General features: G+C 33.6%; 2 protein-coding genes and 1 long non-coding RNA gene across 3 annotated transcripts in view; 1 reads left to right on the top strand and 2 right to left on the bottom strand.

Annotated features, from left to right (window-relative positions):
• The window catches only part of TBC1d7 (TBC1 domain family member 7), a 39,080-nt gene extending 34,707 nt beyond the window's left edge, over positions 1-4,373 (top strand). Inside the window, exon 6 of the mRNA XM_067270901.1 lies at positions 4,086-4,373. Within this exon, the coding sequence (XP_067127002.1) occupies positions 4,086-4,163 (78 nt within the window). The 3' untranslated portion in view covers positions 4,164-4,373. The remainder of the gene's footprint in view (positions 1-4,085) is intronic.
• Positions 4,374-8,281: 3,908 nt separating this feature from the next.
• LOC136975807 (cytochrome c oxidase assembly factor 1 homolog) lies at positions 8,282-8,722 on the bottom strand. The gene has a single exon (XM_067270953.1). It carries the CDS (start codon positions 8,720-8,722, stop codon positions 8,282-8,284), a length of 441 nt encoding a protein of 146 aa, XP_067127054.1.
• A 12,062-nt stretch (positions 8,723-20,784) lies between these two features.
• LOC136975784 (uncharacterized) lies at positions 20,785-24,526 on the bottom strand. Its single transcript, XR_010880829.1, has 3 exons — positions 24,353-24,526; positions 21,198-21,236; positions 20,785-21,071 (listed from the first exon to the last, which is right to left on the bottom strand). It is a non-coding gene; the product is annotated as an uncharacterized lncRNA (long non-coding RNA).
• Positions 24,527-24,822: the final 296 nt, after the last annotated feature.

The following is a 24,822-nucleotide window of genomic DNA, read 5'->3' as shown; positions in this document are numbered from 1 at the left end:
ATAGCTGTAGCTCTCTCCGTTCGCAAGAATTTTCTGGTTAAAGGGACTTTCCTATGCACCCTGTATATGTAAAAAGGCAAAAAAAATTAGTGTTTTGTTGAAGTTGTTCATTTAAAAAAAAAAAAATACAAAGTAATGAAGAGTACATATGAAACAATACTAGTTCTGTTTATTTGAAAACATTATTTATTGCATTTTACAGCATATAAGACTCACTCCCATTTCAGCACAGAATATTTGGGAAAAAGTATTAAGTATATTTAATTTAATTAATGAAGCCATCCTGCACCTTTGGCACACTGCCCAAAATTTTTTTTATTGTATTATATTTTTAAAAAGTATCAAAATTGGAATGCACATATTCTTTTATCATTTACAATTAGCATGTATTCATGAATACATGCAAAAGCTGCTTAGCTATAACAAAACTAAAACTTAATAATAATATATTTAATTAAACAATAATGTTCTTACTTGAGAACTGGGCTAGGTAGAAGTTACCTGTAGCCTACTGAAGGCTATTTGGGAAATTCATTAATCAATGGGAGAGTGTAACTTTACGTATAAGTTGCAGGGTGTTTTTTTTGGGGGGCATTTTCAGACACAAGTTGTTTCTTATATATTGTAAAATACAGTAATTAAAAAGTTAAAATTTGCCCTATTCTATTTTTTTTTCCTAAAGCAATCTTGTGAATGGTGATCTGAAATTTTGGCTCATCATTGGCCAAATGGATAAAACCACTGAATTATGATAGGGGTCATGGGTCATGGGTTCAGGCCATGGGCTGGCCACATGGAATTTTCTGGCTTTCTTCATGTGTCTAATACCGAAGTATGGAGCCAGTTTCCTCCTGGAAGGCACTCCCCTTGGCAAATTACTCATAAGTCGCATTGCCTTACTCTATCAATCCTTCTAATCTGAAATTTTGCCCAGATTTGTTTCACCAAAAGAGTATTCCGTGTAGCTGCATTATTGTTGAAGTTCCAAAAATATTTTGTTAGTGAATGATTTTTTTGAAAAATTCTGGATATCAGCCCTTTTAACTTTTTTTTTTCTCAAAGATCAAAACTTCTTATGAGGATAACATTTTATCAGTTTAAAATATTCAAAAGAAAATAACTTTCTGGAATGATTCTACTTCAAAAATTGCTTACCAGTATGATAATAACATAATATCAAGAAGTGTGTAACTCTAGGGGAAAAATTTTCATAAGTACTTTATGTATTACATTTTCATTTAATTTAAGTTTTTATATCAGTTTAGAAACTAGAAACTTTTACTTCAGACCTTGTGTTCTTAATTGTAGATTATCTTTTTAATAAAGAGAAAATAGATATATTAGAATTTTAAAATGATTTAAAGGAAATAATACATAATTTTCCAGATTTATCCACAGAAATGATGTGACTAAATCTTATCAATTTTCTTGTCAAAATCTTATCAACCAATTGAAACTTTTCTGAACTGAAGATAAAATTAGTGTATATATTATATTAATTAATTAATAAAGATATATTTTATTAAATATTATATTTTGATCTATTGTAATTAGGGTAGCCAACTATCTAAGATTGACTGGGACAGACCTGAGATTCAATTTCGTGTCTTATCTGGGTTGTAGAATGTTCCAGAAATTTTGAATAAAAGTCATCAGTTATATGATATAACTGATTCGTTGCTCCCTATGCACTTAAAACACTACTACTCCATCTTAACTGCTATTGAAATGAGATCAATTTCAAATTATCTGAAATTTTCCTGAATATAAGCTTAATTGATGTTGACATTTAAAATATTTATTTCAGGCAGCCAAATATTTAATTTAAAAAGAAGAAACGATTTTGTCCTTTAGGACAGCTTCATCTTTCCAAATAAATATATTATTAAAAAAACTGTAAAACATTCAAATTTGTTTAAAAAAATGGTTTTTTTTATATTTGTTATATTCATTTGGGAAGGTAAAGCTGTCCTAAAGAAGGATGAAAATGTTTCTTCTTTTTAAATTAAGTATTTTGCTGCCTGAAATAAACATTTTAGTATTGATCATGAATTTTGGGCCTTATATTATTATTGTTGATGTTGAATTCTATATAATGAACATTTGTAGCTTTAATTGGTATTTCCTGCATTAAGTAATGACCAAACTGATGATAAATTATAAGCTGAATATTTCAGAAAGAACCAAACTTCTAGTGAGCTAAATAAATTTTCTTTCAGTGAACAATGCTTACCAGAGTTTCTAGTCATAACGAAGTATGAAATAAAACAAAATCAGCTAGTGAAAGCAGAATTACAAGATAAAGTGAATATAATTGAATCTATGAGAGGAAATCACAAAGTAACACTTCTTTACTAATAATAATTTGTATGTGTTGTTCTTGGTTACGACCTGAAGCAAGAGTATTTTAACAATGCTAGTATACTCTCGAACAACTGCCTCTACCTTGTGTCCAAGTCAAAATGAAGAAAATAAAATGGTGTCCATGCTAAATTTGTCTACATTTCAAAAGTAGAGGGTGTGATTCTTTTTCTGTGGGTAATGGGTAAGAAATTGTCAGACATTCATGCTGAAATAGTTAAAATGTGTTCAGAATTGTCTGGACTCCAACATCTGCAGAAAATGCAAAACGTTTGCACAAGATCACCAATCTATGAATGAACCATGTCCTGGGCAACCATTAAACACCACTACTCAAGAAAAAGTTGGTGGAAGAAGCATTTGGAAGAAAAGGTGGAAGAAAACCTGCCATAATCATCTGAAGATTCTATCCAAACAGTTTGGCATTTTCTTTGGTATGGCATATGACACTGTGCATGGAAGGCTTAAGTACAGATTAGTGATTGCTGAATACCTAGACAACTGATGAAAATGCAAACTTCCATCAGGGTGATGACTTGCTTAGACTATTTGGAATGATATCACCAAGAAGGGAACTAATTCATTGAAAGTGTCATTATTTGGTTCTCTGAAGAAATTTCTGGTTGGAAAGAGATTCAAATTAGATGATAATGACGTCAAAAATTTGTTCAAAACTATCTCTATTTGTAAGAAACAGCATTACATATCTGGAATGTTTAACCTCATCACATGCTGGGGATAAGTGCTTGAACCAATATGGTTCCTATGTGGAGCTATAGATCACTAAGCATACTTCAATTTGTATATTCACTTATTTCAAATAAACACAACCCCTGTGTATAGAAAATTTAGAGGCGTTCTTTTTTTTTATTTCCCCTCATAGTATTGAGTTCTCAAATTTTCTTAATATGGACTTATTAGAAAAGGAACCAATGAAAGAAAAACAGAATGAGGAAAAAATGACATTTATCACTTTGCTATTTAAATATTTATTTTAATTTGAAGAATATAAGAAAACATACTTTGTTGATTTTAAAGTTTTTAGAGTACAGAATGGTCATTTCCAAATTTTCAAAAAAGTAAGACATTTCATATATGATATGTCAATAGGTTATCGTGTACATGGCTTATATGGAAATTTTTCAAACTTGTCTTTTTCATCAAGTTGAGATATTTGGGATTTAGGTGTGAATTGTGTTCATGCCACACCTCATAGTTTTCTATCACTGTTATAAACCAGAAAACTTGTTTACTATCACTTACATCTTTCCAGTAACTATTGGAGTAAATGAATAGCTTTTACAGATGTCAAATTGGTTTTTTGCAGTAAGTCGTTCCCTAAAATCCCTAGTTTGATTTGATCTATTGAAAAACCCAAACTCAGTTGTAAATTTTTATCAATTTTATAAAAGTAAATAATAAAAGGATACATGGTATAATAATTTTTAGGCATACTCTAAAGAGATTAAATTAGAATCCAGCTTAAAGTATCACTGGAAAGAAAACAGTGTGTTCAAAAGTTGGACAGTCTGGACATCCTACTGGAGTAATAAACTCTATTTAAAATACTTAATGTAAAAACTACTTAACCATTTCTGAGGAAAATGTCCCAGAATTATATCTGAATAAGTTGGCAACCTTAATTGTAATATAATTTTTGCAATATAATGAACAGTAAAGTAAAAAATAAATTTATTTAAGATTTTTTTACCCTTATAAATTAGGTTCCTGATGATACAGCAGATGTGGTAGCTAATAAAGCCTTAGAATTATGGCAAGTCAAACATAAAGAAGAGAGATAAAACTAAAAGACAAATTTTACATTTTCTATTAATATATTTGACTTTTTTTAAGATTTAGTTTGCTATAAATAACATAAACACAAAATTTAAAACTACAAAACAATTAAGAAATTGCACTAATTTACTCGGATTTTTATTAGAGGGTTATACTATTATGTATTATTTTAATTGTACTTTACACATGAATACTATTTTTTTAAATTATAGTCAAATGATGATGATGATATAAAATATCCAGAAAAACTTAAAAATCGAAGAAAATTGATGCAAACTGGATAAACTGATGTAGTAAAATATCATTTTGACGTGTGCATTGCCATTTGCATCAATACTGATTTGCATATTTTAGAGCAAAATAATAAGTAATTAAGGAAATAAAAGTATTGTGGTTTGCATGCAGAACAGAAATGAATAAATTATTGATGTTTGATGTAATTAAATATTTAACAAATTATTTATTTATTATTTTTCAAAAATTTTAATATCTTAATTTTGTATTATACTTAATTCATATAAATAAATACTTTTTTAAACAAACACATGTCTACAGGTTTCATTTTATTCATAATATTGATATTTAATAAGAAAGCTTCCTGTTAATTTTATTATTTTAATAAGACACAAAATTTAAACTTAACAAAAATAATACAAATTTGGATTGTATTTTCATAAGATTATATATTTTTTATCATCCTATATGTTTATCATCCACTATATTAATATAATAAAAATATTCATATACAATCAAATAAGTATTGATAGGAAATAACCAATAAATTCATTTCTAATTAGTACGGTGGCCTATCCCATCATTCTACAGTTGTTAATCTACTAAATACAACACAAAATTATAAATAACTGAAAAAAAGTACTCGCACATATACTGTATTTTATGAACTATAAGCCGCACCTTAATTTTTAAACAATTTTTTTAAAAAATACCTATAAGACGCACCTGAATTTTGGAGGCAATTTTTCGAAGAAAAAAGTGCGTCTTATAGTCCGTAAAATACGGTATTTATAAGGTGACCAACTGTCCTTCTTTAGGGAGGACAGTCCTTTTGTAAGTTCTGTCCTCGAAAAGTGTCCTCCTTTTTGATATTTGAAGACTAATCTGTAAATCTCCATATTTGATTGATGCCGAGCCGATCCATTGCATGTGATGTGATGTGATGTGTTTGTATTTGACATGACTGTTCATCAAGGCTCGGTACAGTGCAGCAAAACGCAATTATGAAATGCATGTGCTCTGCACAGGAGACCTTGAGAGAGTGCACTGCATGCAAGTAGCTTTGTTTACTTCTTACCGAAACACAACACGGCACATACGCATGCAGTAGAGATTATTATAGTGTATTATTATTGCAATGAATGTTTCTTTTATTTACAATATTTTTTCCTTCGATTTATGTGTCCTTTTTTTCATTATAAAAAAGTTGGTCTCACCTTAATATTTATCTAGACCAGCGATTTTCAACCTTCTTAGCTCCATGACCCCTAAACAGTAAATATAAATAAAATTAATATTTTGCGACCCCCCCACCCAAAGGAATAATAACAGTATGCCTTACAATTTGAATTTTGACTGTAATTATAAATGTAAATTTTTTAAAATATTATATAATCACATTGCACTAAGTATATACATTAAGAAAATGCCGACAGTATAAAAAATGTAATACAACTATTCCTATTATTTTACGTCGCTGCGTTTATAGCAACAGGTATGAACATGCATGTATGATGTGTACATACATGAGCAATTTACAAGTTCCAACTTGATGTGTACGTGCTCTTTGTAATTTGATCCATGTATGGAGAAAATTTTAAATGAAAAGCAATTGCAACCATCACATTAATTTCTTTTCTTTACATGTCTACTTATTGTAAGTAAAATGTTTATAAGTTTATAATAAATGATTTTTTCTCATAAAATGATTTCATTATTGTCTCACGACTCCCAGGTTGAGAAACGCTGATCTATACATATCCCAAGGTTATGATTCTATTCTATCATACAAGCTTTTACACGTCCTGAACAATAATTTTGATTTGAACCCAATATAACTTCATGGTTAAATAAATATTAACTATTGATATTACATACTTATGAAATAAAAAGCAATTACTAGTCCTTTTAAGACTTCACATCCTTTATACCAGTAGGAATTCAACAAGGTTCAATCATAAGCAACGTATTTTTCATATCATACCTCAACAACACTTTAAATCAGCTTTCATCTCTAATAGTAGCATATACCAATGATATCAAAATTATAAGTAATAACCTGAACAAATAAAATATCTAGATAACCTTCCAAAATCTAAATAAGACAGTAACCAATATTTTGCCTTGATAATATCCCAATTTGACTGTATAACTATCATACTCTTGTTAATAGTTAATGGCTTAGGTATCATAATTGATGATAAACTTATCTTTATACATCATAATAAAATAATAGAGATTGGCAATGTGTAGAAGAATACTGTGGAGAAACTATCAAATTACTTCATCCAAACTTGCCTGTGCACCATTTTTCTTTTTTTTTACAAATTTTCAAACAATTATCAAGTGTCGTCTACTGCTTCAAATACAAAGTAATTAAAGAAATTTCTAAAACATATTTTCTGTTGAACAAACTAGTCAACCTATCTTTTACCGATTCTCCCGATATTGCATGTAGGAGCCCAAACACATTTTGAGTTACTTATGTTGATAGTAATCGACTAAAAATGTGTGTTAAAATTTTTTCCCCTACACATACTTTATGCATATTTAATTTTATTTCTTACTTTTATATCTCCCCATTTTAGACATGATACATCACAAGATTTTCTTTTATAAATTCAATTAAAAATGTTGAAAATCTGTTAAATGTATACCTGTGTTTCTTTATTGCAATTTTTTAGTTTTTAATTGGGTACTTTCTCATTGTTAGCAAGAGCACTGGCATATTTGGCCTATCAGACATTTCCAGGTATGTATCTTTTGTTTAAAAATGAAGTAAAATTACAGTAGAAATATTGACATCAGAAAATAATTTCAGAGTGCATTGAACAATTTTAATAATTTCTCAAGCAATTCTGCTTCCATAGTTACATTCTAATGAAGTAATTAAAACTTATTGTTTGTGTAAACGAAATTCTGAATTTGTGCATTTGTTTCTCTTATGAGCAGAATCAAATCCAATATAAAATGAGAAATTAGAGTTATCAATAAGATGGCAATTCCAAAAGTTGGCAAAAAAATATTTTTTGATATCTAAAATTTAATTCCAATGCAATCTATATTGGAATAAAAACTTTTGCAAAACAAATCACTCTTCAAACAATCATTTTAAAATGAGCATCGTAAGGCACACAAATGCTATAAGGTGGCCATAATTCAGTCCATTACAGGCGGACTTAATCCACGGTAGGTCAGTCGTCGAGGCGAGCGATGGCAAATAACCTTCTAAACATATCATAACAATAAATTAGTCTGGATATATTTACTTTCCAGTTTAGATTTGGACTCAGAAATTCACAACAGACTGCTCTACTATAAAGATGAAGTTAAGATTCAATATAACATATTTGTTCATATTTAAATGTCTAGTAATAGTAATTCTTTTTACATCTGTGTCCTTACTGTTTTACATTTCTGTGTATATAGTGTCTACTTGGACCTTATTATTTCGTATTAATACACCACCAATACCGACAAAGTATCCATTGGATATCTTGTCGGTATTGGCATCATATTTATTTCCTTTATTGTCTAATATTATGTCGTAAACCTGCCGAAGCGGGACTTTCGGATCAAACACGGCACGTACGGGTGAAAATAGATATTTTGTTTCTGCCGTTAAATAAGATCTCTCTTTGCTAATCGGAAACTACACCATTATAATAAGTCCTATTAATAAACAAGGTCCAAGCACAGTATATACACAAATATTAAATCTAGTAATAGTTCTTACATCAGTACAAAGTCTAACTTTGGGTATTTGAAGTCAAAACCATAGCAGTAAATTTCTGAACAAAACAAACAGGTTACAGCAATTTTAATTTTCATAAAAATTAAATTTTATTCTCACTAAAACTCTTCTTTCTTAATAAATAGTTTGCATTTTCTATTTGCAATATATACACTCTTCCTCTTGTTTCTTTACATCCTCCTCTTTCGATTTATCGAATATGAGAAGGCGACTGTCTGCAATTTTGTTGAGAGATAATTCCAAACGCTGTACGGTCCAAATATCTCCCGGTTTTTGCCTGTCGGCCCAAATGAATAAATGTCCTTTCTCTTTGGGACCTTTCACTGGCACTTTTAAAGTAGTTTTCAGTCCATCTAAGTAATTTTCTTCGTCTCCTAAATCCAACTTTCCGACTTTTATAGGTTGCCCCAGCAAATCGGCGGCACCGGTATGTTGTCGGAGTAACTTTAACGAGTCTGAATAATAATTGCCTTTCTTCATGTTATCGCGTATTTTACTTTGTATGTATAATCCTCCGGCTGAACACGCGATGCCGGTAATCGCTGCATACTTCAACAAATTACCGACGCGATCCATGTGTTCTTCTGATAACCTAGCCCTCTAGTGGATAAAGATGGCGATTTTTAATTCTTAAGAATATATATGTATCTTTAAATATCTACAGACTTGAAGTTGAAATTTTAGAATCTGAAAATAATAATAAAATTGGGATAAGTCTCAGCTATATTATTAACTATTAAATTGCGCTTAAATGAACAAGTTTTCTTAATAAATTGTAGATATACTTTCTCATTAAATTTCATTAAGCTGTCGATCGGATCGTCATCTGTTGTCGAACATAGCAATAGAAAAATTACGAACAAATATTATTCCTAATTTTTCTGTTTAATTATTCGCGCTAAATAATATGCCGTTCGATTTATATAACATATATATATATATATATATATATAGGTTATATAAATCGAAATAATAATATAAATATATATACTATAAAATCTAAATTTTTGGAAATTAATTTAATTTTAACAAATATTGATAAAAGGAATTCGAAATCAAAACTTTCCAATATTCTTATAAAATGAAAATATGTATAATATCCAATTATACATTTTATTATAAAAACAAATATATTTACTTTATTAATTTAAAATTTTAATTATTCAATAAAACAAAATTTAAAAACAAATATATATATATATAACGCCATCTAGTGTGTGAAAAGATTATTCCCGAACAGATAGATTTGATTTACGTCAAATCATCAGATCAGTCGCGTGCCGTAACATTTGATGATAGGGAAGCTGTGTTTCTGTAAGAAGCCGACTTCCAGGGGCAATCAGTTAATTGCGCGTCAGCGATGATCTAGGGTCCGTCCATTCGTACGTGCGTGGTGGCGGAAGAGACAAAGACGAGAAATATCTGACAAAAACCGTTTATTTTAACATAAAATAAACATACACTATGTAGAAAATAGTTTGCTTTAGGACAATCAGCCGTTCGGACGTCCTGGGCGTCGATGTGGTTCTTCGATGGTCGATCGAAGGTGGTCCCGGGACAGTCTGTAGGGCACGGGGAGACTTCGTCCATTAGCGACGGGGACACGGTCTAAGTCCGAAGTGGCACGAGTTATAGGTTGACACAATAGACGAGAAATTGTTTTTTTGCGCGTTGACACACGGCGTTTTGGTTATTCGGAACATTAACCGAGTGCGAGGACACCTCGCACTCGGTTAATGTTCCGAATAACCAAAACGCAAAATAACCAAAACGGGGATTGTATCAATCTCCGTTCTTTCTTTCGTCCATTTTGATTGGTCAGTTCTCCCTCAATCACGTTTCCCGAGTGGTTGGTCCCTGGTTACTAAACGTAACGAGACTCTTACCTGGAGCGGAAGAAAAGTCAAAATCGAAGATGAATTCTATCTTCTACCAATCATAGGACGACTTCCGCGATTTATGGTTTCTACCTGGCAGTTTGATATAAACAATGGGTGTCTGACTACAAACGACTTTTACCTATGTTTTTTAAACTAATACATTTTTCTTTAAATTAACCGTTTTTTCGCGTTTTTTGTGACGGGTCAGACCTGTCCGGAACCTCACATTTCCATAAAAATTTTAAACAACTACTGGAAACAGTGGCGTAGCGTAGTGGGGGCGGCAGGGGCGGCCCGCCCCGAGCGGCACTTTTAGGGAGCGGCATTTTTTCACAATAAATAATAATAATATCTTGTAAAAATTTGAGCCATATCATTTCATATTTTTGTCGCGCCTACGATTCGGACCGATTGAAATGAGCACGGAATTTTTCATTACTTATTCTGTGACGAAACTGGGGAATCTCCTTTCTTTAAATGAATGTATAATAATGACATCTTGCTCATTGTAGCGACTGACAACTGTACTGACTTGTAGGGATTCCCCGTATTTTATTTAAAGGGGGCGGCGAAATTTTCCTCCGCCCCGGGCGGCTGACACCCACGCTACGCCACTGACTGGAAATGACAAAAATAAACAATTTATGTATTTTAGTTCTAAAATACAAATAACGCACACATAATACAAATTGATATGATACAAACAATGATAGAAAAACTTGTTTTTTTAATTTTTTATAAACTAACTCTATTCGACCATTTTTCTGCAAAGTCGTTAATTACTTTATTACAAAAGTCGCTGGTCGTCGACTCCATCGACGTATTTGAAAGCTCTCTTTCTATCGAAAGCAACGCTAGCGACCACAATTTTTCCTCTGACTGAGTGAGTGTTTATTTATATTTAAATTTATTAAAATGTAATATTTTATATGATACAGTGGCGTGGCGTCATTGGAAGCGGTGGAAGCGCCGCTTCCCTTGTATTTTCTAAAATGTAAATTCATATTGGGCGATTATTTTCATATTTTAACGTACTTTGAATTAATTAAAATTAATATTTTATTATGACCGCATTATGTATCTCATTACAAATTTCTATACTACATGTGAAAAAAACGATAAGATTGCTATTGTATATTCCAATATCAGTGGAGAAATAGAAGCACTTCCATTGGGAATACAGCATTTTTAATAAGAGACATAATACGGTTATAATAACATATTAATTTTAATTAATTCAAAGTACGTTAAAATACGGAAATAATCGCCCAATGTGAATTTATATTTTAGAAAATGCAAGGGTAGCGGCGCTTCCACCGCTTCCAATGACGGCACGCCACTGCATCATATGAAATATTATATTTAATAAATTTTTCTATTACTGTATTATAAGACGTTAAACTTAACTCTTATTTCAATACGTTAAATAATAATATCGATTATTTTTAAGGAAAAGAAATTAAAATATATTAAGAATAGTCGGTTTGAAAGTAACACAATTCCCCATTTAACTTTCAAATGACCTTGAGCATCACGTGCCAGCGCTTTCTCTTTAAAAGCGAGTTTTCACGTACTCTATAAAAAAGAAAAGAAAAGAAAAGAAAAAATAAACAAAAATAAACGTAAAATTACTAAAATATTATCTTAACACTTTGAAAGATTTATAAATAAATAAACCAATTTTTTATTCTTCAAATATTCTAGAGTCATAATGTCGATGTATGTAGCGTTTCTCTTGGTTTCACTTCCCTGTCTTTCGGATTTCGTATTAATTAAGAGAGCAAACCACTTTTCTGGTCCAAAAAAGCAATCGTAGATTGCTTCGGGGATAAATAAGAAAGTTTACTTTTTTATCCAGGATTAATCTAGGATCTCATTGTTGATATTTGTATTGTCATTGAGGGAGCGTGGAGGCCGATTTCGTCGAGTAGTACAGTACCTATAGTGATAACTCATAGAAAGGTTGGCTCATCTGCCGAAATCTCCCATCCCTCGTGCCACTTTTTTATACTTATGTATTTCACTTAACAGAACTGCGATAATAATAAAAAGTTTTCTTTTGATGGCGTGACTTTGCCAACTATTCAGCGGAATTTGCCGACATTGGCGGGGAGAGGTGCTTCTTCAAATCTCCACAAACCCTACACTTTCTTCTGTGGTGTAAGCAATTTTTAGATTTAGAAAGTGGTTTCATCTTGGTAGGCAGTAGAATAAAAAAAAAAAAAAAATGGAAAAGTTTTGAGTATCGAATGAATGCGAACATTTATTCGATACTCATCTCTGTGTAAGAGATTAATGATGTGTAATGATTTCTTAGCTTTTAATTTATGGCAGGAAGGTTTCTTTATTATAAGATATTTGAACAGTGGCATTGAACAGTGACATTGCAAATGCAATACGAATTCTGTCAGTGGGATCCCGAAACATCTTTGGAATACACAGCAAAACAATATTTTCGTTTGCAAGATCGGATTAAATTTTGGTGGTTAAAGGTCGAAGGAATGGAGAGATAGAAATGATTCGTGCTTCATATCTCGAGAGGGATTAGACGTAACGAAGATTTTACTTGTTATTAGCATTTAAAAATTTCTTATAAAACTCATCGCTACCCTCAAAATTCAACTTTTTACCATTTTATAATAATTAATAATATAAAAAGTTTGTTATAACAAAATTTCATAAAAGATGGAGACACACATAGTTTTATTTATTATGATTAATAATATAAAAGCTACTTTTTAAAATAATATTTCTTAACAGCCGGAAAAGTTAAGGAACTTGTTGCCGGATTTTTCTAAAACTTCCTGTTCTGTGAGCACTGAGCACCAGCTTTTTAGCAAGCCCATTGTGGGTTGGGCCAGGCCCACAATGGGATGACTGGGCGGTGAAGGACTGAACAAACCACTCCCGAACGATTCTTGGGGTTTTTTTTACCTGTCTAGATTCGGTTCCAGAACGGTAGCTATCCACCTTAATGTGGTCCTCTTTGCAGTACATTGGCACTATCAGGAGGGTCGGTGAGTAGTTCCTGAATTCCCTGTAAGTCTTTTGGCTACAGATGTATCCACTCTCAAACAACTTCAGTTACTTCTTCATTATAGGTAAACTACTCTCCTCCTATCCTGCTAAATTTTTTTTAGCAGTTTAATTAAATAGATGTAAATCTGACCGGATAAGATCGGAACTGTATGGAGGATGAGGAAGAAGGGTCCACTTTTCAATTTCTTAATCGTCGCTACGGCGTGAACGGCAACATGCAAACGGGAGTTGTTCTGTAAGAAGCCGATAAAACTTTGACTTTTTCCCTCTTGTTTCGGATGGCTGTTTTCACTGGACCCGCCAGATTTGAGTAATAGTTTGTATTTATTGTCCGCTGTTTTGCGAGGAAATCCACGCGCAAAACATTCTTCATGTTCCAAATATACCCATGGTTTTTCCTATTGAAAAGTTTGTCTTCGCTTTTTTTTAGCTTTGAGAATCCAGTGTTTTTTGACTCTTTTGGTTTTGGAATATAGTAGTGTACCCAATCATCTCGTTTACCTTTAATAAAGAAGTAATTGAAACTGTTTGAGAGTTGATACATCTGTAGCTAAAAGACTTCTTACGGGAATTCAGAAACTACTCAACCGATAGTGTAAATGTATTGCAAAGGAGGGGATTGCATTGAAAAATAAATCATATATTGGTGTTTATTACCTTTTCGTGTTTTGTTAAATTATCAAATTATAACTCATGTTTGAACACACCTCGTAAATTATCATATCATCTTGAAAATTGCTGTGTGAATGTGATTTTTCTGTGTGATTTGTGTAGAAGTGAAAAAGATTCTTATTATGATTGCCTAAATTCGCGGCGCGCTTATTACTCAAGATAAATTTTATTCTTCTTCTTCTCGGATGACTCGCTATAATTTGGAAAACAAGATTAAACAGATATCAGTTCAAAATTTGTTCCGTAGAATTTATTAGAAGAATAATGCAGCCGCGTAAAATCGCTGGAATTTTACACAAAAGATACTTTTCTTAATCTCTCTGCCCTGCGGGCACACTAACAGGGCCTTCATTTAGCAAGCCCACAGTCCGAGGTTCGGTCGGGCCCAAAATGGGGTGGCCTAGTGGTAAAAGCTCTGCTCGACATATCCGGAACGCAGCGCCGTAACTAGCCTTTTATGCGCCCGGTGCGAGCATCTGTAACTACGCCCCAAAACTATGACCCAAAACTTGGTCCAGGTCCTTTCTACGCCCTGTGCCTGGGCACCGCCGGCACCGGCCTAGTTACGGCACTGCCGGAACGGACCGCCCAAGAAAAATTTCTAGGATTTTTCGACTACCCGGCTCTATTCCAGGTCCTTCAGAGCATGTTTTAACTGCCTTGGCCATCCGGCCAATCTGATGTTTTAACTGCCTTGGCCATCCGGTCTTCCGTCTTATTTCTACCAGGATTGGGAAATCAGCAGAAAAATACACGACACCCGGCTCCCATGCCTGATTTCTACTAGGTTCTGACAGAATCCATTGCTCTTTATTTCATTTCTTTGGCCTCTTATTGCATATATGGAAAGTACTAACAAGAAAAAATCTTCGCAGAAGTAATCAATATGTAACATTATTGTTCTGGTAATTGAAAGTTTATTTAAGTAAAGAGACTTGTTACTGGCACATTAAAAAAATTTTACTTTTCCGGCTGTTACGCATAACAGAGGGAAAGTATGGCGATCGGTTTTAAAAATGATCCCCCAACAATTTTACATATTTGGACTCGGGTAACATTGAAACGTAGAGAAATGCAAAAAAATTCGGGTTTTTTTTCTGTATGTATGTATGTTAGTTTGTGTGGAGGACACGATTTTGTTCACTGTCTTTGAGGTTTAATAACTTCCTATGCTTTTCGTTGAAAATTTCTGAAATTTTGCAGGGAAGTTCGTTTATTAGGGAGATTGATGCTATTAAATTTTGGTGGTTAAAGTTCGACTGGGTGGAGAGATGAAAAGAGTCGTGCGTCGTATCTCGAGTAGGATCGGATTTAATGACGATTTTACTCGTTATTAGCATTTACAATTTTTTAATAAAACCCACCTCTACCGTCAAAATTAAGCGTTTTGCTCTTTTATAATAATTAAAATTATAAAAAGTTTTTAAAATAAAATATCATAACAGATGGCGCCACACGCGCAGTTTTAAATGTTGCCGGGAAAGTTAAGCAACTCGTTACTGGATTTTTTTTAAACCTCGCTCTGCGAGCGCTAAAATCTTTTTCTTTGCCTAGCATGATTCGGTCAGGTATATAACAGAGATGTCAGGGTAGTGAGAGTCGTATTGTATCTCAAGATGGTTGGACAACAGACGATCGTCAGATTGATATAAAATACAGAATTAAAGTAAAAATTCAATTTATAATTTGACTACAATATCTAGAAATCATTATGTAATTAAATTAACAACTTAGAGACTTCAGAAATAGTAACGGAATTTTTAAAAATCGTTATGCAGATCAGAATTTCTCAAACTTTTCTTGTTGCAACTTTCCTTAAACTAAGAAATTTCATGCGTCTCTCCAAATAATGTAAATGGCATTCTAGTTTTTTTGAAAGCATACTTGCAGCTACCGATACAACGCAGACGTTGTTGGTTAATTTTTAGTAATGCACACGAATCTAAAGTTTAAACAACTATCAGCACACTTCTTGGGCATATTCTATCTCTTCACTTTTGAACTGAAATTCAATTCGGTTTTTCATTATTGCTAAGAAATTTTTTTATCACAAAAACAAAAAATTATTTCCTAATCTCCCACCAATGACAGAGTGAATAAAACCACTTTTTTTTAACTCTTTCCGCCCCGTGGGCACTAAGAGGGCCTCTTTCAGAAGGCCCATTATGGGTTCGGCCGGGCCCACAATGGGGCGACCGGGCGGTGAGGGACGGGGCCCGACGTATCCGAACGGACCACCCCCCGAAAAATTCCTGGGGATTATTCGACCCATTCGGATTCGATCCCGGGTACCCCAGAGCGGTAGGCTGCCACCTTGACCGCTCGGCCATCCGGCCGTCAAATAAAACCACTGAATACGTTTTTAAAATTCCTTTTACCGTCTGGGCTCTAAGAGGGCTTTCTGTAGCAAGCCATTTTGAAGATCATAATGGAGCGGCCAAGATGCCGAAGGACGGTGCCCGATATATCCGGATGGACCAATTCCGAAAAATTCATGTGGTCTTTCCGATCTGTCCGGAATCGATCCCGGATCGCCCAGAACAGTTGGCTGCCACCTTAACTGCTCGGCCATCCGACCATCAAATATTGGTCACGGGTTTCGCCTCACCAGTAGTCATGTAAAGTTTTCCTGGTTTTCTTCACTTGTCTAATACCCAAGTGGGAACCACTTTCTCGAAAACAACTGTTGCATTGCTTTCTTCCGATAATATCAAAAACTTCCAAACCAAATGAACTCTGGATAATATACAGTGTATATAAAAGTTCGTGCACTTTTAATCCACATGTTTACACTTAGCAAATTGAAATATTATGACCTCAATATGTAAAGCAAAGAAAATCAATCAGGTATTTTCTGTTTTAGACTCTTTCCGCTATATAAATTCAAAGGCTTTTTCTACTCTTATCGTGGGTTCGGCTAGGCCCACAATTAAAACGATCGGGTAAGGTTTTCCTGGTTTAATTTACGTAACTTAAATAGTGGCCAGTTTCCCATTGAAAGACCTTCTGGGGGCATCCGTCTTGGCAGATCGCGCAAATCTTGACTTGCCTTATTCCATCGATTCAATCTTACTCGATTTTTACCACATTATTGAAAATCCATTATCATTGAAAATATTATTATTTTATAGAAAGTTGAATCTTAAATCTCAAACATATGAATGAATCTTTAATCTTGAAATGATGAAAAAAAAAATCCGGATGTAGCCATTTCTTGAAGTTATAGTATAACGTCGATTTTCGTGAGTACCCCTTTTCTAAAAAGCTCTTGTAAAATTAAATCTCGTAAATATTTTTAAATACTGTATTTTATTTATTGATATGGTACAAGAACTCGTAGTTTCCTCTGGAGTCCTACCCCTCCGAGCAGTGATTCAATTTGATCATCAGTTGAGTTACCTCAAACAACCAACTGCTGCTCAAACTGACTCAAATTATTGCTCAGAAACACCACAACTTGTGCCTATGCTTCACTGGCTTCCTTACAGATGTTTAATACTAATCAGCCATAATTATATAGTACCATTATAACTTGCATTTATACTCAAAAATTCAGTTTTAATTCTCTTTTCTTTTGTTATGTCCGTTTCAGAAGTAATCATAAATAAATATGTAATAAATTGTGGAATCAAACAGTTATTAGATACGATATAAATTCAATGTTTAAGCGAATTAATAGATAAAACTAATGAAGTATACGGCACGAATACAGTATAATATCGTGTTTTTAGTGGTACTGCAGTGTCATAAATGTGGCTCAACTACTTTTTAAAATGAAATACAATGGAACTTGGATAATTCGAATTTAAGTTTTCCGGTTAATTCAAAATAAAATTATGAGAAGGTTGAGAAAAGTCACCTGTAGTATTGAGATAAAATATGTGTTTAGGCACTAGCATTGGTAACTTGATAGGGATTTCCGTTAGTACAGTGTTCAGCCCATTTCTTTGCTTCGACTTACATAAAAATGTACTTATATGCTTAAAGACTGTTTTTTGAGGAACAGAAAAACGTAAGTGAAACTGTATTTAAGGCCCTCAATAAGCTTGAGAAATTCATAACTCACAGTCAGTAAGCTCGAGTTGCTTAACTTTTCCGGCGGCGGCCGGATGGCCAAGCGGTCAAGGTGGCAGCCTACCGCTCTGGGGGACCCGGGATCGAATCCGAACGGGTCGAAAAATCCCCAGGAATTTTTCGGGGGTGGTCCGTTCGGATATGTCGGGCCCCGTCCCTCAACACCCGGTCGCTCCATTGTGGGCCTGGCCGAACCCATAATGGGCCTACTAAAAGAGGCCCTCTTAGTGCCCACAGGGCGGAAAGAGTTAAAAAAAAAAAAAACTTTTCCGGCGACATTTAAAACCGTATATGTGACGCCATCTGTTATGATATTTTCTTATTCAAAACTTTTATATTTTTAATTATTATAAAATGGCAAAAAGCTTAATTTTGATGGTAGGAATGGTTTTAAAAAAATTGTAAATGCTGATAACGAGTAAAATCGTCGAGATACCTTATATATAATAGAGCCCGGAAGGTAAAAACAATCCAAAACTTCAAGCTATTTTTAAAAATATAATTGACAAAAGTATTGTATGTAACATTAAAAAACTGTAATATGCTGCTTGTACTACACTGTAGTAAATGCTTTGTTAATTTACTGTTACAATATTATATTTTATTTGCACTTTTTTTAATGCCAATATTCGAATGAATCTTTCAACTTCAAATTATCCAAGTTATGTTATAATAAGGATTTGATGTCTTAATGTAAAATAAAGTAAAATAAATGGCAAATTACACAAATTTTTGGCTAAAAAACAGTAAGATTAATCTGTCGAATAACTATGATATTTATCGGATCAAGGCCGCGAGCACTGGAGTGGGTTTCGACGTTTAATTAATCCCCCTCCATTTGGAAAGAATAAACTTAAATAAAAATGATAGTAGGCCTAATCCTGCGCCCCGGTATATATAGGATGCGAGACAAATAAATGACGTGGAGTTAGCATACGCGTGTACATCCCTTATTTGGGGTATAAATTACTGTCCGCCCACATTTCTATGAATTTCCGGTTTTGTCCGCAATTTTTGCTGTAGTTGTCTGTGCTCTACGTAAAAATCCAGCAACGAGTCGCTTAACTTTCCCGGCTACATTTGGTAGCGCCATCTGTTATCATATTTTATTTTAAAAAACTTTTTATATTATTAAATATTAGAAAATGGCAAAAATCTTAATTTTCAGGTTAGGTATGGGTTTTATAAAAACTCGTAAATGCTAATAACGAGTAAAATCTTCATTAAATTTAACCCCACTGGAGATACACACGACTCCCTTTATCTCCTCACTCCGTCGACTTTTAACCACCAAATTTAATAGCATAAATTCCCCTAATGCACAGACTTCTCTGCAAAATTTCAGAAAATTTTGACAGAAAGCACGGGCGTTATTAAGCTTCAAAGAGGGTGAACAAAATCGTGCCCCCACACACATTAACATCCATACATACAGAATAAACCCCCAGATTTTTACTTTAGAAACATGAAAACACGTAGAAAAATTAACTGATTTTTGATATTTATTCAGCTATAATTTAAAAAAAAAACAGCGTGATAAATGCATTAAATATGGGCATTAAAGAGGCAAGTACACAATTAATCTAAATGCACATTATTTGTTTTTTTTTCAGAAGAAACAAAACTTGGAAAAAATTCAGCAGTTGAAAGAATATCTTTTGTATATAATAAGGAGAATTTTAAATTCAGATAATAAATAATAACAGCATTAGAACTACTAAAGCAATTTATTTAAATGTTAAAAAACGAAATAAATTTATACTAATAAAAAATTTATTAATAAGTTGTGCATGGAAACAGTTCAAATAACTCAATCCGGTAAGTAATCAGCAAATATATTTTATTGTTACGCTTTCAATGTCCTTTAATGCTTTATTAATCACATTTCTGATAGAAGATAAGACTCGATTGCTTCCAAGTTTCTAACGATTGGTATTGTGCATCTAAGTATATGCAAAACATTAACATGGGCGCCCACACAGGGGGTAAAAGGGGACACTTGACCCCGGAATCGAGTAAAAAATCACGAAATTAGGTATGCCCGACAGTAAATTTAATTAGATTAATTTATTTTTCTCGTCACTTCTTCGACATAATTTATACATCGAAAACATCGCCATATTCACGAACGTTCGATCGATTCTCGCATGCAATAAGTTTCGCGTAAACGTTATGTAACGTCTCACGTAATAAAGGCTTTTAACTCTTTAATAATAATAATAATAATAATAACAAGAAAAAATACATAAAACTTCTGCTTAGATAATAATTATACCAAATAATATCTATGCAGTAAAGTAATTTGTTGAGAGATGTTAAGTGTTCCACTTCATCCGAATGTGAAATGTTCACTTATACGATCTTAAAAAGATACTTTGCGGACTCTTTTGATTAATTACAAACACTTAATTTTAATTGGTTGAATTATGTCAGATCTTTTTTAATCGCCCCGTAAAACGGTTGCCTACTTGAATAATGATAAATTGTTTTTTAAGCGTTTCGTGGGAGAAATGTAATTGTTCTTTCGTAAATTCCCACGTATGATATCATTGCGTACGTAATTTAGTGCGGGATAGTTACTAAAATCGCCTTCTCTTCACTTTTTTTTTTTTAAAGATTTAAGCTCCTTTTTACGATTTTTTACCTGCGAGCGCTTAAAGATAGTTCCGTAACCCGGAAATTCCTGAACTTGTCAAAACAGAACTTGTAAACTTTTAATAGTCACGATAGGTAAATTTATTTGAAACTGTCTTTCTTCCTGTAGCAGACACATCAAGTTTGACAAGTAATGGCTGGAAAATTTTCAAGTTTAATCAACCCGGATCTACCTCGATCACGTGGTCGATCTGACTGGTGTTCCGAAGACCCCGATAATTTTCTCGAAAAATCTCGATTAAACACTTAATTCCTACGGTTTTATAATATTTATTTATGAAAATAGAATGAACCGGGAGGATGAATAATTCGAATAAATGTTTTAAATAATTTTTTTTTAATGTTTTAAAATGCTACAACGTATACAGTAAAACATTTTTTATATCCCATTATATCTGTTGTGTCTATGAGAGTTTTAACATATTTAATATTTATTTAATATTTGGCACCATATTGATATTTAAATACTTTGACTTTACCCATTATTTTATTTTGTATTCTCATCGACTCTTGCAACCATTGACTACAATCGGGTCCTGTTGACTGAATTTTTTCTCTAGTACCACCAATTACAATGCAAATTTTTATCTCTAAAACTTGAAAAACTGAAAAAAAATTCTAAATAACATATTTTTTACTACATTTAATATTAAATTTATATTATAATCTCATTAAATGTAATCTCTTAATGTACATAAATTATTTTAAAATATAAAAATAAAATAAGCTACCATTTTCCCAAGCATCTCAGACGTAGGCTCTATTTTAATCTGCAAGAAAACATTAAAGCATAAATAAGATTTATCACCACATACATATTATTATAATGCACTTGTTTATATTATTTCCCAAAGTTTAGATAATAAGAGAATTCTGTTGTTAGTATTCAACATTTAACACAGATCAGTTTGAAGATGTAGAACAAATTAAGTTATACCAATGATGTTGTTGCTAATTATCTCATCGGTCGTCATATAAGTTAACGATAATAACAAAGGACTCTCTCTCTCTCTCTCTTTTTTAAGTTAATAAACGGATTATCTATTTAGATAAATAGCACTTCAACATTTTCTCCATTTATTAACTTATTATTCTAACGGTTGGCTACGTTATGTACCGAACACTATGCGAAATAGCTCCTTAAAATTTGTTTCCTTTCGGTTTCTCTGACCTTGATCCTTTATGTTTTCGGTTTTCAACGATGATTTCCAGTTATGTGAGAATTAACTTTGACTTATTTAATTTTCTACACAAGTTAACGCATCGATTCACATAGTTTTCTATAACCTACAAAGCAGGGATATGAAAAAATATAGGCTTATAAACGCACTTACAAGAGATATATCTAGCGGATTTTCCTTGTTTTAAGCGAATAATATTAATTAAAAGTGAATATATTTTGTGAATATTTGATTCCTAGATGATAAAGAAGCGGCTCGAAAACTTTTAACATACGAAACGGCTTTAAAAAATGATGCGATAACAACGAAAATACGTCCATATTCGTCTTTGTTTACTAATGAATTTCGAGAAGATCCAATCTATTGCACAAGTATGTGCAAGTGCCAGAAATTATTCGGGATTTTGCAATTATTTATCGTCAATTTATTTACTGCAGACCAAAAACAGACTGCGAAATCACCCAGAGATGGTGATGACAAGACACATTACTTATTGCAGTCGTTTTAGTTGCAATTGATATAAAATACAGGGAGGAAGGAAGCTAAATATTACAATAAATATGTAAAAAAATCCAAGCATAATTTAACGCAGATGATTTAAACTGGTACAAAATGGCGCTCGCAGCTTTACGACAAGTTGGCATTATATAACTTTCGGTCTGTTTTACTTAACGGTATGACAGATGACCGTTTCACGTGACTTATTTTTTCATTGATGAACTAATGATTGATTGGTAGACAGCTGCGACATTAAACATAATAAACAATTTCTGTTTACGGTACGGGTAAACATATAAGTCACTCGATATTCTCTAACCTTCTATCTTTCGTATCGGAGGACGGGATAAGAATTATAAACAAAAACGAAACTTTCACTGGGATGGCACACAAAACGTCATAATTCAATCCCTATCTGGTATTATTGTCCAGATAAGATTATATACATAAGAATCACGTGACGTGCACAGCTGTTTGGCAATTTCTTTGAACCGTCTCCACTTAAACCTGGCGACATTATCGCGGAGAGGATCGTCGCGTTGCGTAACGCGCAGCAAATTAATCTTCCGCGCGTTTTAAAAATTGCATACAATAGGAATGCGGTTCCATAACGCAACATTGTATTCAAGGTAATGAGTTAGGAAATACATAAACGTTTACGTCATCGAAACTCCTACGCCACTAGCTTATTATTGGGAATTCGACAGTTGCTTAACTAACTCTTTAATTATCATTCGGCGCATCTTATGCAGCTATAATTACGGACAGTGCTTACGTTTGTCTATATGCTACACTTGCGTTCGATTTCCGCGTAATAAAAGGAGCCAAGTAATCTCGGCATTAATGCCAATTCCCGAAATGCATTCGATTGATTTTGCACAAATATTTATTTAGTTTTTGGCTGGAAGCTTTCGAGTGTGCGTTAAAAAAATGGGGGGGGAGCGAAAATTATAATTAATAATCGGACGCAACAGTAGATGGCAGTATAGGTTTACTACGCAAAGTTAAATGGTAGTGCAAGTGCACCCAGACGAACCGGTGCATTTTATGCAAAATGTTACGAAGAAATATATGGAGAATAATGCCAACAAAATAATGCAATAAATTGGCATTGGAAAAATTTGCTCTTTAGTCAATTTAGGTGATTAGCAGATAATTAAAACAGCTAAGAATTTGTATGCAACATCAATAAATGCGCTTTAGTATCACGTTATGCAGATTTATTTTTTTTTTTTTTGGAAAAAAGGAGCTTAACTCGGTCAGAAGGAATGGAAAAAATCGACTATATTTTCGCTCGTACCGCATTGCGACTGTAAACAAGAGGATAAAATTAATTAAATATATTATAGCAAAACAAGAATGCAGAAAGGTGCAGCATGCAAACAATATATAATATTTTGCAGCGGATGCATTTTTGCAAGTTTAATTCCGGGACCTTCTTCCAACAACAATATTGACAAGCATCGACCTGTTAAATATATACCCCCGTTCCTAAAACGGGTAGCTCGAATGCTAAGGCAATAATAAAAAGATGCAAGAGGCAATGCTGCACGCTTATACGTATATAAAAGGAATATTTTGCGGATATCTGCAGACGTCTCGTATATATATATTTGTGCTAGCAAAGATACTAGAACCGGGTCTCACCGGTCACTAGCGGGGGTGGAGTCGCACAATTAGGGTCAAGGTCTTTTCCAGGCCTGGAAATGCGCGGAAATCCGCGGTGCAAAAAGAAGATATACCTAAGGATTAATATCCGTGCAACCCACCCGGTGATTTTTTAAAAAATTTATTTTCTTTTTGTGCCACTCGTCGCTTGGAACAATAAGACGATGGCTGGCGTGACGAAGTAGTAGGAGAGAGAGAGAGAGAGCGCGTTTCCGGCCCACCACAATGTGGCCTGGCAGGCGATCGAAGCTTTTCAATTTAATATCAAAATCTTGCTTCCCCGTCCACCCCCGCTCTACCCGGGAATCTAGGTTACGAGGTTGGCGGGAAAATGCTTAGCTGTAAGTGGTGGGTAGAAGAAAATGGCAGGGCGCAGGCGTCGACACCACGTGGTTGGAAAGGCGCAACTACCACATAAACAAATGGAGGAATTGGACTAACGTATCCGAGCCCACCTACCGATCCGTTTCGTCCACGCTGCGACAAAAAAAATGGCCGCGTACGTTACTTCCGTTTAACTAACGAGAAAGTAAACTTACCCGAGGGAGGTTTAGGTGTATGGAAATATCGATTTTTTAGCGATTAATCCCGATAAAACGGCACGCGAATGGTAGAAAAGGGTTTCCGCCACAGCGCCAAGTTAAATGAATCTAAAGTCGGCCTTGACGAAGCCGTCACCAGCCCAGGAGTGACGTCACGGATCCCGGGCAAACTGAGCTCGACTGGGTTGACCGCTTAAACGGCGCAACCGTACTGCGCAGACGTCCGTAACAGTGTTACTGGTATATCAGTGTGTGCTACTTGCTTGTCTGTTCTACGTTTGTGCTACTAATAGGAGTTATTGTTCCAGCCGCAATCCGGTCATTTATCGGCCGAATCGTTGCCGTATCCGGTGTTGGTGGTGTTGGTGCAAAAGCATCGATCCCTTGGATGTATGCGTTCATTTTCTGCATTCATCGGTGTGTGCAGTGCATTACAGCTTTGCGTAGCCAAAGCCATGTCCCGTTTA

The sequence above is a fragment of the Centruroides vittatus genome, unplaced genomic scaffold (genome assembly GCF_030686945.1).
Source record: "Centruroides vittatus isolate TY-2023 unplaced genomic scaffold, ASM3068694v2 contig_388, whole genome shotgun sequence".
NCBI lineage: Eukaryota > Metazoa > Arthropoda > Arachnida > Scorpiones > Buthidae > Centruroides > Centruroides vittatus.
This window is presented reverse-complemented; position numbering and strand designations above follow the sequence as displayed.

What these genes read in the sequence shown, in the direction of transcription:
- LOC136975807 (XM_067270953.1), bottom strand. Translation starts at nt 8,722, where the DNA reads ATGGATCGCGTCGGTAATTTGTTGAAGTATGCAGCGATTACCGGCATC.